Below are 13,062 nucleotides of genomic sequence, written 5' to 3'. Positions count from 1 at the left end.
TATCACCCTATCTTTTTATTATTTTTGCAGAAGTACTTGCATGTAAGATACGAGAAAATAATAACTTTCATGGTATTAAGATTACTAGGGTATATCGAGCATAAGATATCACAGTTAGCAGATGACACGTCTATGATTTTAGATGGCAATTAAAAGTCACTGCAATAATCACTTTTAGAATTGGATTGGTTTCCTAGTGTATCAGGGCTGAATATTAACTATTCTAAAACACAATTGATATGGATAGGTAGCAAGCAATATAGTAGTGATATCTTATGTTCCAATAGAGATCTTTCCTTGAGTGTGACAAATTGTAAACTTCTTGGTGTTCATTATTTATGATGAGAAACAATGGTCTAGAAGAAATCTTAATGTAATTGGAAGAATAAATGTAGTCAAAACACTTGTTATACCTGTATTGAACCATCTGATTGTCTCTATGTCAAATCCTTCAAAAACCATGATTTCTCAAATCAATGATTTATTATATGAATTTGTGTGCAATTTATGTACTCATACAGTTAAGCGAAATGTTTTGATCAAGGATCTTTACCAGGAGGACCCATGATGCTAGATATTAATTCTTTTATTTTAGTTCTGAAGTCAACATTGCTCAGAAGAATTTTCCAGAGAGATAACAAATGGTGTAATATTATTTTATCATATGTTCATAAAATTATTTTTTCAGTTGTTGAACAGGATATATAAAACAAATATGTGGTTTTTATCCGTTGGTATAAGTTTGCCTGTAAGTAAATGTACTTTAATATTTGGAGATGTCTCTAAAGTTCAAAAGGGAGATCCAGTTAATTTGAGTTTTCTTTATATAAAACAATATATTTACAACAGTTTTTTTCTAAAGATCTTTCTACACAAGCTTTAATTGAGAGACTGTGGTATATGTGAACATGAATGGATCACTGCTATTAGATCAAAACAACAACAAATTGATATTCAATGGAATCTATATAAAACATTACAGACATGTCATAGTCATGTAAATAAAACCAGGAATTGTGTATACAGCTAGAGTTTTATTTAATCAAGAATTGTGTAAACAGCTAGAGTTTTATTTAATCAAGAATTGTGTATACAGCTAGAGTTTTATTTAACAGGATTCAAAACGTGAATATTTTCTCTCTCTTTCTCTTTCTCCAAATTCTTTTCATAATAAAAACCCAACTACAATGTGTTTATATTTATAAATATATTTATCAATAATAATAAAATAATATTGGTGATTTGTGTGTATCTAGTGTTAAAGGCCTTACTTGTCTATTTGAAGACTTGAATCCATAAGAATTCAAGAAAATGTAATATTTCTTTACATTCTCGAGTAAGAAGGATAAAGAAACTTCTAGAAATTTACCAAAATACAAATATTCTGTTTATTTTGTACATTGTAGCCAATTTCCGGTCATATTTTAAGCATAGAAATTGTGTGTATACCTGAAATAACAACTTCAAGTTTATGTCATACATTCACTATGACATATTTCGTCATATGTAAGTTTAAATTTGTTTTGATGTGTGAATGTAGTGTTTTCGATGTGAGTATAAATAAAACCTAAATGTACCATTCTCTGCGGTTTTTTGTTAAATGTTAAATTATGGCACAGTTACGACGTAATTACCAGGTGCTAAAGCAACAAAACATTCCTTTTTTCTGATATCAATTTTTTAACATTTTTTATCACATTAAATTTAAAATGTTTGAGCTATAAACGTAATTATAGACTTATGCCACTACACCTTTAAAATTAGGGCGTGTCTTATATATTGATGTCATCACGTTTAAAATATATAAGAATTTCAATATATTCAAATCATGTTTCTATCTACTTTATGTTTTTTTTTAATTATTATTATTTCGACTCTTTTTTTACTAAAGAGTTAAATAAGGGACAGAGAAAAGAAGCATTTTTGGTGTATTTTATATTAGCTTTTCTTTTATTTCTTAGACGTTTTGTAAGCCCAATGACACTCATTGATTTTCAATGGACGACGAAGAAATCCTCATATTACAGGGCAGACTGCAGCTGGCTCCAAAACATCATTATACACAGGTATGGCGAAAGAGTTGCCCATTTATACGAAAGTAACATAAAAGAATAAACTAAAGGTGAAAACGAAACAAGATATACACAGGCTAGATTACACAAATGTAAGGACTACTAGCAGGACATACCAGCAGCTCCAGACCAGTTTAAACCTAAAAATGTCCTCATCGTATGTATAAATCAATCCCTATTCTTCCCATGTGGGATTGAGAATCACGGTACGTCATGACATACAATAAGGGCACGACTCATGTCATGCCAAATACTGATTTAAACTATAGTGTTTTAATTTCTATGTAAAGCCTCTATGAGTAAATGAATATTAATACAAAAAATACAATTTTGATAAATATAAGGGTAGCTATAGAATGACCGAACACTAAATAGATTCATAATCAAGTCAAGTCCAAAAAATATTTGGCAAAATAGATATTACACCACCGGAGCAGCTGGTATCGCAATGGTCCTGACTTTGTTCAGGCATTTCAAAAGCAGTGGTGAGTTAAATCTAGGTTTTACAACGCGCTAAACTTCCTTTTCCATTTTGGTGTGAATATACCATTAGTGATTAAAAAGCATTTGCACGCTGTTGTCATAATGGGTAAATCAGCGGTCACATCAGCATTAAAAACAATTTACAAAACAAAAACAATCATTACTCATTGTTTTAGACGAAACTGAGTATTTTCCAACCAAGGACTGATGTCTAACAAGAATTTGGTAAGAGACCTTTTAAGACGCATTTCCTCATCCCCATGATTCAGGAGTCTGTTGCGTAGATATTTATGGTGTTCAAGGAAATCAGAGTAGTTAGCACTTGCTCTAGCGAAGCGAATCATTTATTAAATATAAACACCATATGTAGAAGATGAAGGAATTTTGCTGCACAGGTAAGGAAACTTTATGATATCAAAATTAGAGTCGTCTTTTTTATCATCAATTTTAGTGCTGATATCAAGCAACCAATTTAGGGGGAAAACTTACTGTTAATATAGAATTTGAACATACATCAGTACTCTTATCTTATATAGATGTGTAATATCATTCACCGTTTTGATAATTGAAACATGCTTTGCCTTTTTATTTTACTCAAAAACATAAATTTCAGTAGTATAACACAGCATTGCCTACCTCATTGTAGTATCATGTCAATAGCCATATATTAAGAATTAAATACAAACTGTTAATCAAATTCAATTAATTCCAGAGCAATATTAAGACTGTAGTAAGGAATAAAAAAGACTAATAAAATAGTATTAACCTTTTTATGTTGGGTGAAAACATCCTGCTATGTGAATCCTTCGAAACGTAAAAATGATGAACTGGAGGACAAGAGGATGGTCGATTCCTAGAAATATAAATTGTCATGCAATTTATTTCAATTTCATTTTAATGTGTTTGTCTACACTTAATTCAATTGGCGGTAACACCATATTGAATAATTGGCTACTACCCTAAACATCGCTAAACACACAACACATAACCATAATAGAGACATTGGCCTTGTTACCGGGTGGAAACGTGCACTCTCCCTCGCAAGAAATAACCTTTGGGCTATTTTTTTTTTTAAATAAATGGATCCGTATTATAGTGATATACTCATTCAATTGTTTCAAATTCTGAGAGTAATAGGCTAACCCTTGAGACCTTAGTCGTGGAATAACACATTTCTAAAGTTTATCATTACGAAGTTTAGTACGGTGTAAACAGTTATGGGTGACCTCCATTAAAGTGATAACAAAATCCTAAAAGTTAAGGAACATAGACTAAACAAGTAATCAAAATCTAATCAAACAAAACACTGAAGAGAATTGGTTTTAATTAAGTGGATTTGACCAGCTACAAGTAAAATAATTATTTATATTTCTAGATACTTTTGCCATCATGGTTTTGTCATGTCTAACATAAATCGTAAAATCTAGGATATGATATTCTAATTAAACATATAATCCTTACCTATATGAATCATCTTTTTGTACCATGCATTGTCTAAAAATATACAAAATATAAATATAAATATAAATATATACAAATATTAATTGTGATTTAAATCTTATTAAGATAACTATTTTCCTTTGTTTCAGTTGTATCGTAGTATATTTTATAATAAAATTACGCCCGGTAAATATTTCACGACAAGCATCAAGCGATAGTATACGATTAAAGATGCATGTGTATACACAGTTGTAGACATCACCGATGCCTGTGACATAGAAGCAAGTTAGAAAAGTTATAAAATTTTGTTGATAAAAACCTATGATAGTATGTTGATATTTTTCTCTTAATCTAGTCCATGAAACAAACATGGTTCTATTCCATGATAACATCCGCCTGTATTTGACAATCTGACATCACCTGAAAGGCTCAGTCAATATCCAACATTTTTTTCTAAATAATACACCACTGTGTATATGTATTTTTGTATTTTAATGAACGATGATACAAGTTTAATTTTTTTATTTCCATCATTTTATATGATTTGTGTTAAGACTATACGGTTAATTTTATGCCCTTTACATATCGGAGTTTACGCTAGTTTTAGTACGAATATATCTCAATTGAAATTCACGAAACCTTTAAACTGTCGTTTTGGCACGTGTGTTATCACACAAGTCTTTTGATTGATGACCAACAACCGCAGCTGTCACGATAAAAACTCAGAGCAACGATGGCACTTCTAATTCCAGAAACATTTTTTAATCCAAAAATTGTTAAAGATTAATCAAGGGAACCAAGGTTATAGCGGTAATCAAAAGAATGTAATGCAGGGACAAAGCCCAGACATGGAAAACAGACATACACAACAAAGAACATAAAGTAACTAAAATCATACATACAAAGTAACAAAAGTAAATGAGCAACTCGGACTCCACTAAAAACTGGGAACATGGACCAGGTGCACCGGTAGGGTAAGCGTCCTCTGTTTTTCTAGAAACACCCACCGAGTTGCTCATAAAAAGTCAAGTCCGGGGTAGACAAACGAGGAAAGGAAAACAATGACCCGTTGAATAAATCAGTTTTCATGGTGCTGATGGATACACCATAACGATCCACGAGTTCATGATGATGACCATAAAACTTCTGTAGTAATGACTTCAATCTTGTAGCAACATAACCCTGTTCCAGAAGCCTATTTGTTAGAGTTCTAGCGCGATACAAAAAGTCTGCGTAGTCCCGGCAAGCTCTGGCATAACGTATGAGTTGTGATATGAACACTCCATACGCAGGTGCGGAAAGGATGTTGCCGCAGATGCAAGGAAAGTTGACAATCCTGAATGAAAAGTCATCACGTTTTTCGTAAAGTTTGGTCAATAGTTTTCCTTTACCATCGTTTTCTAAGTGTAGGTCAAGATATGAGGCTGACCTCACAGTGCTTGTAGTATCTTTTATCTCAAGTTCGTTTGGGTAGATGCGATGTATCAAATCCCCGAAATTAGGATTATTTAAAGATAACACATCATCTATATAGCGGAAACTGAGATTGAAGGTTCTAGCCAAACAATATTCTTTCTTTCTGATCAGATCAGCTATAAAGTCAGCCTCATAAGAGTGAAGAAATAGGTCAGCAAGCACAATTTGTTCCCATTGGAATGCCGACCGTTTGTTGAAAAACACGTCCACCACACTGGACAAATATGTTGTCGATTAAGAATTCCAGCATAGCATTTTGTAAACATCTTCCTCTGTATATTTGGAAGATGATTTTGAATTATTTCTTACAAAGTATGAGGAATCTCTACCAAGAGCTATATATTTGTATCTAGGTGTACCATCTTTTTTTGGAAAAACAACGATGTATAATGTTTTTAAGTCGGGATTTTAACTGAGTATTGGGAATAGAAGTATACAGTGTCGAAAAATCATAGGTTTTAATGCTATTATATTCAGATAATAGTCTTGAACTGATTGTCTCCAAAAGATCTTTTGAATTTTTCAGGATCGACATTAAATTAATACCACTACGGGAGTAACAAGTGTTGTGGTAGGACTGTAGACCCTCTTTGACAGTTGTGAGTATAGAAGTTAAAAGTTTTGAAAGAGGTTTGGTGGTACATTTTGCAGATCCAGCTATGAAACGTTGTTTGTATGGATTCTTGTGAAGTTAAGGAATCCAGTACATAGACGGTAAATCACAATCGTCGTCCTTGGTAGAGAGACCAAAAGAGGATAGCACAGATTTATGGTTTTCCACAATCTCTTCTTTGGAAGGAGTGGTAGCAGTGTAGGTGTTATCACTGCTATTATTTTCTACGTCTACCTCTGATAGGATATAAAACGTTTTCCAGATAAAAATAATGTTGTTTTGAGCTTTGTCTGCTGGTACGACAACATATTTGTCATGTATAGTAGACAATGTTTTTGCTACATTGTCTAAAAGCATTCTTAAATTGCTAATAAATTTGATAGAACTGTGAAAACACTGGCATAATTGGAAGTGCAAAAACAAAATAAGTTATATAGAATTTTTAAAAGATAGTATTCATTCTAATGGCCACCTGTCTTAATTTCGAGACAAACTTTCCCCCAAAAGGCACGGTCCTTGTGATATTATGCACATCTACTGAATTTGAACCTTCAGTAAGAGAACAATCTTCCTTTTCGTGAAATCGGGATAATAACGGAAACGTGAAATAGTACTAGCAGAACCAAGCGATAAGAATGAGACCATTGAAGTTGGTTGTATCATGAGATCAAGTGAAAATTTGATGAGTTTATATATAATTAGGTGAGTTTCCAGTCAATTAACTACACCTATAAAGAATACTAGTAAGTGATTGCAGCTTGACAGGTCTAGGAAAAATATATGACGGACAAAGGTAAAACAAAAGTGAAAGGCTGATTGATACAATATATTCACAAAAAAGCCACTAGTTGAAAAATTAGTAGAAGAGTTTAAATTAGAAATGTACAAGAGCCCTTCAAATAAAAAGTGAAGCAGAACTTGAAGATATAGAAGCAAGATTGCATGTGTAAATAATCATAAGAGATTTCAACGCAAAAGTAAACCATGAAAACAATACAGTATAGTTTATCTTTGTGTTTAAATTCTACACTTTGTCCTTCTATATCAACATTGGGATATTGAATACATATTTATATATACATATTGTATTTGTAGTGACAACAATTAAACTTACTCTGTGTCCTTGACACTGTGTTTACTATTGCCTTTTCCATCGGTTGCTGTATCAGGAGGACTCTGAAAAGGGAATAATTATAGTCTCGAAACTGAATATTACTTGTTAATATTCAACATTATTGGAATTTCGATTTATTCAACTTCTATCAAAAATATGAATGCTATATTTGGATTACAATGCAATTATCAGTATGCTGCTTACAACATCTTATTATACCAAATCTTGTTTAAACTATACAAAGTTTTAAAGCTTATTTCTTGTTATTTACAATTTGACGTAGGAGCATAATTGCACAAAGTCCGTCATTAATACTGGTGAAAATCATAATGCACCATTGAAAAAAGTAGTAAATAACAAACGAAAAATAAGATATCAAAAATATCAAAAATGCTGAAAGCAAAGAATTCTACAGAAATGTTTATACTGGTGACTATATTGTATTCAATTGGTTTACCGTTTACATACTTACCATACTCTTAACAGAAGAAGTACCCATGGTGAACGGTGCTACAAATATATCTGTAAAATAAATCCAATAAGTTTTATTTCCGAGCATTGTTCACATACCGTATAAAACCTTAACATCTAAAAACACTTGCAAACGTAGTTGTTCATTTGATTAAGATGAGTATGTATGACAGTTAAAAAATATAAACAGCAAAAGGTATTGAGAAGAGATATCTCGAATGAAACTGAACTGACAATTGGGAAACTTTTTCCATGTATCAGGTTATTTTGACAAGCTTAACATTTTGCGATTTTGAAGCAAAAACGTAGACGAAAAATGTTGATGTCTCTATTTTTGGCGGATTATAAGTGGTGTACTGAGTATTTTAGCCAAGAAGAAATATAGTTTGCTGAATTTATTTTGTTGTTTTAAGACAGAGCTAGCACATCGCGAAAATTACCCGGCATCCGGTACTTTGTAAAGAGCAATTCCTGATATATATACCTACAATGATGGGGTAAGAATGTTGACTTTTTTTTAATCGACAGTATATTTGTTCAGTATGGCAGATATATTATCAACAGACGGTCTGTACTAAAATTGGGAGAAAAATTCTCCGCTAATCGCTGATCTATTCTTTTACTTTTATAGTTTATCAAATAGAAACAATACACAGGCAAAATTGTTTCACATGATTTTCACCTGAATAAATAAACTAAGTGACAGAATTCACGTGAAATTCGGGTGAATGGAATCTTCACGTGAAATTCACATGAAACGTTCACATGAAATTCGTGCTTAGTGAATTTCTCATGAAAATCATGTTAATTTCATGTGAATTTCACAGGAATTTCATGTGAAGCTCGATTAACATGAATTTCACGTTAAAAATATTTGCCTGTGTATCGTTTAGCCAGAACTGTGGTTCTCAGTTTTGTATAAAGATAACGTTTTGGCTTGTAGCAATCAAATATTTAGAGACTGCATCTTCCTGAGAAAGAAAAATTATATTTCCGATATTAAGGTTTTGATATAAAGGATTCTTAAGACACTTCATGACGTCATCCTCAACTCCTAAAGAGCGATGGAAAGGGGGAACTATATAACAAACGGGGTGGCATTTCGTTTTGTATCGTCAACTTTTATTTCATATGTGACAACCTCCCGTCTGTACCTGCGTATGGTGTTTTCGAAATACAATTATCATAATATGCAAGAGCTTGCAAAAAATACACAGATTATTTGTACCTATACTTCTGCCATGGCGACCGTGTATGTGCAAAGCTCTTCGCTAGTATATTTTAACAAGAGAAGCCAAGATGCACAGTTCACAATTCCAGGCGGATTCAAAATAAAGAGAATTGCCACTAATCTACAGTTTATTACGATTATACAGAAAATACATCTTACAAGTTATTTTGACATCAAGAAATTTCGCAAAGTCACATATACGGCGCACTCAATCAGATAATTATTCAAATGTTCTCAAATTCCTTTAATACGGGTGGATCTACATGTCACAGGGGAACAACACAACAGGCAACACCAAGCAAGAAATTCTCCATATAGCGATAACTTCCTGTTAAGGTAAGTTATACTATCGTCAACAGTATACAATCTATAACCTCGGACCTCGTCCAGAACCTCGGATCATTGCCCGGAACACGATAACTTCCTGTTAAGGCAAGTTATGCTAACGTAAATAATTCACAATAACCTCGGACCATTGTCCGGAACCTCGGAACATATTGTCCAGAATCCAAATACTTCCTAATAAACGTCAAAGAAACATCATCTACAATAACAAGTTAACTTCCAGCTACGTCAAGTTGCAACTCTCAAAACAAATATTCCTCTTGCATCACTTGGCTCCACAAACACATCACTTAGCCACATCAAATTCCAATCATATATATATATCTGCAACCGTATATTCCTTAATATCAAGTGTGATCGGCTATCCCATTATATTCCTAAATTTCTATCTCCAATATTTTTATTTAGCCAGCTATCCCATTTTATTCCACTACAAAATTTAAATCTCCCAGTTTTCTTTAAACTGAAAATCCAATCCTTTATATACTGTTCAACAACAATTTAACACCAACTACGCACCAACTATATGATTTTAATTAACTGACCTAAATTATGCACCAATTCAACACCAACTTAGCACCAATTTCCAATAAATCAATAAAACTTTGACAACTACTTAAAATAACATCCTACATGGGTAACATGATACTGTACTTCATCACCTTTCCTATAGTAAACCACTTAAAATCATAATAACGATAAAATTCTGGATGTAAGACTAACGGTACATTGACTAAATGAAAATATGCTCATCTTGACATGCAACTAATTATCATGAAAAGATACACCTCTACACTTTTACAATTAGGCTTCTGGAATAGGTTAACATTGATATAATTTTCATTTATCACTTCAAAAGTTTTATGGATGTCATTACGAATTCGTCGGTCGTTGTGGTGTTTCCGTCTGCATCATGAAAACAATTTTTTCACCGAGTCATATTTTTCCTCTTTAGTCTACCCATACGACATGTCATGAGCAACTCTGAGGGTGTTTCTTGAAAAGTAGAGGACATTTATCCTGGTCTATTCTCTCAGTTTTAAGTGGAGTAAAGATTTCTAATTTACAGTTGTTTTTTATGTGCGTGTTACTTTGATTTCTTCGTGTTCTGTGTTGTGTGTGTTTAATTTATTTGTGTCGTTGTTAACATTTGATTTTGTTCTTCTTTCATACTGGTGAATCTTGGTCCCTATATTTGGTTACTCTGCGGGACTTGAACTCGTACCGCTGTGAAATCAAAGGCAACACCGCCTGCACAAAGTCCAGCGCCCTAGACCACTCGACCAACTAGACTATATAAAAATATAGCATATAGATGTACCACCAAACCTCTTTCTAAACTTTTAACTTCTAAACTCAAAGAGGGTCTGCGATCTTATCACAACACTTGTTTTCCCGTAGTGGCATTAATTCAATGTCGATTCGGAAAACATCGAAAGATCTTTTGGAGACAATTAGTCAGGACTATTATCAGAATATAATAGCATTAAAAGTATGATTTTTCAACATTGTATACTTCTATTCCACATACTCAGTTAAAATCCCGACTTAAAAACATTATACATCGTTGTTTTTCCAAAAAAGATGGTACACCTATATACAAATATATAGTTGTTGATATAGATTCCTCATACTTTGTAAGAAATAATTCAAAATCATCTTTCAAGTATACAGAGGAAGATGTTTACAAAATGCTGGAATTCTTAATCGACAACATATTTGTCCAGTGTGGTGGACACATTTTTCAACAAACGGTCGGCATTTCTGTGGGAACAAATTGTGCTCCTCTACTTGCTTTCCTATTCCTTCACTCTTATGATGCTGACTTTACAGCTGATCTGATCCGAAAGAATGAATATCGTTTAGCTAGATCCTTTAATCTCAGTATCTGCTATATAGATGACGTATTATCTTTAAACAATCCTAATTTCGGGGATTTGATACATCGCATCTACCCCAAAAACTTGAGATAAAGGATACTACAAACACTGTGAGGTCAGCCTCATATCTTGACCTACACTTAGAAATCGATGGTAAAGGAAACCTATTGACCAAACTTTACGAAAAACGTGATGACTTTTCATTCAGGATTGTCAACTTTCCTTGCATCTGCGGCAACATCCTTTCTGCACCTGCGTATGGAGTGTTCATATCACAACTCATACGTCATGCCAGAGCTTGCCGAAACTACGCAGACTTTTTTGTATCGCGCTAGAATTAATAACAAATAGGCTTCTGGAACAGGGTTATGTTGCTACAAGATTGAACACATCACTACAGAAGTTTTATGGTCGTCATCATGAACTCGTGGATCGCTATGGTGTATCCATCTGCACCATGAAAACTGATTTGTTCAATGTGTCATAGTTTTCCTTCCCTCTTTCGTCTACCCCGGATTTAACTTCTTATGAGCAACTCGACGGGTGTTTCTAGAAAAACAGAGGACGCTTACCCTACCGATGCACCTGGTCCATGTTCCCAGTTTTTAGTGGAGTCCGATTTGCTCATTTGCTTTTGTTACTTTGTATGTATGATTTTAGTTACTTAATGTTCTTTGTTGTGTATGTCTGGTTTTTGTCCCTGGATTACATTCTTTTCATTACCGCTATAACCTTGATTCCCTTGATTACTCTTCAATACTGAAGAAATTAGATTATAATTGTAATTGGGTAGAGTTGGATATTGGCACTTGACAAATGTCTAAAGTTCATCTTACGATGCAAATTACAAGCAACCTTTAGTATGTACACACTCCTATTTAAAGCCGATTTTGCATAGCTCTCGGTTTTCTGTTATATCGCATGTGGCATAACAGAATACCGAGAGCTGTGCGAGATCGGCTTTGAATTAGATCTGTGTAAGTACTTTAATTCGTGGATACCAATTTTCGTGGATTAGTGAAGAAACACAAGTTCGTGGATTCTTGAATTCGTAGTTTTGAGGTTTTCAGTATACACTTCAATGGAAATTTCTTTTCCGTTGGGAACCAAATTTCGTGGTTTTGTCTTCCCACTAAAACCGCGAAAATTGGTACCCCACGAACAATAGTACTTTCACAGTATGTCCTTTGCATTGATTTTTTATATAAAGCAATAAAATATGACATGCACATTATGTCAAAGATGGAGTATACAGCTCTAGGCCTTCTGGTCCAGATAATCATGGCGTCTTACGCTGATCTTTGGATCATTTTGACTTTTATTAAGAGGTGTTGACAAATGTGTAAGTAAATAAACTTGACCATATTTGGTGAAGGTAAAACTATCTTTTACAAAAACGGGAACGAATCATTTTCGAAATACTTACCCTTTACACCGTTCAACAATAAGGGCATTACGTTCAAGGGCATAACATTACAGGGCGTTGTTAGGCTCATACTTTTAAAGAATATGTCAGTCTGGTACGAGAAACAGAAAAATTGTACCATAATCCTTCGAGGAAAAGAATTTAAGCAAACACGATGAAAACACTAGTTTAAAAGAACAAAATTTAAAACAGGAATTGATAGGTCTTATAGTCCCCATTAAAACATCTGTTTTGAGCAATCTGTTACAAAAAAGCTCATTTTATTTACCATAATGAATGGCTCTGATTTGTTGGCTTCTTCCGTGATTTCTTAAATAGGTAGACTATATTACGTATTGTAATATACAGTTGTAACGGTGCATGAAATAGTTGTAACGGTGCATGAAGTTCTAATTAGAAATTAAATTTTCATTTGCTTATATATTGTAATTTTGCCCCACTAGTATATATTGTTCAAAACAGACGTTTCAAAGTAGTTGGAATAGAGGTGCTTTCGTCATGTTTACTTAAA

The 13,062-nt window shown here is 33.2% G+C and overlaps 1 protein-coding gene across 1 annotated transcript in view; it reads right to left on the bottom strand.

Annotated features, from left to right (window-relative positions):
• The window catches only part of LOC148604723 (uncharacterized), a 28,735-nt gene that overhangs the window by 14,908 nt on the left and 765 nt on the right, over positions 1 to 13,062 (bottom strand). The window contains exons 2-5 of the mRNA XM_088548444.1: positions 7,671 to 7,720; positions 7,199 to 7,260; positions 4,017 to 4,049; positions 3,322 to 3,408 (exon numbers count right to left, since the gene is read on the bottom strand). Coding sequence (XP_088404570.1) covers positions 3,322 to 3,408; positions 4,017 to 4,049; positions 7,199 to 7,260; positions 7,671 to 7,697 — 209 coding nt within the window. The 5' untranslated portion in view covers positions 7,698 to 7,720. The remainder of the gene's footprint in view (positions 1 to 3,321; positions 3,409 to 4,016; positions 4,050 to 7,198; positions 7,261 to 7,670; positions 7,721 to 13,062) is intronic.

The sequence above is a fragment of the Perna viridis genome, chromosome 10 (assembly GCF_037379345.1).
Source record: "Perna viridis isolate PV_CMFRI_1.1 ecotype Kerala chromosome 10, ASM3737934v1, whole genome shotgun sequence".
Taxonomy (NCBI): domain Eukaryota; kingdom Metazoa; phylum Mollusca; class Bivalvia; order Mytilida; family Mytilidae; genus Perna; species Perna viridis.
Note: the sequence above shows the minus strand (reverse complement) of the source record. Positions and strands in the feature narration are given on the sequence as shown.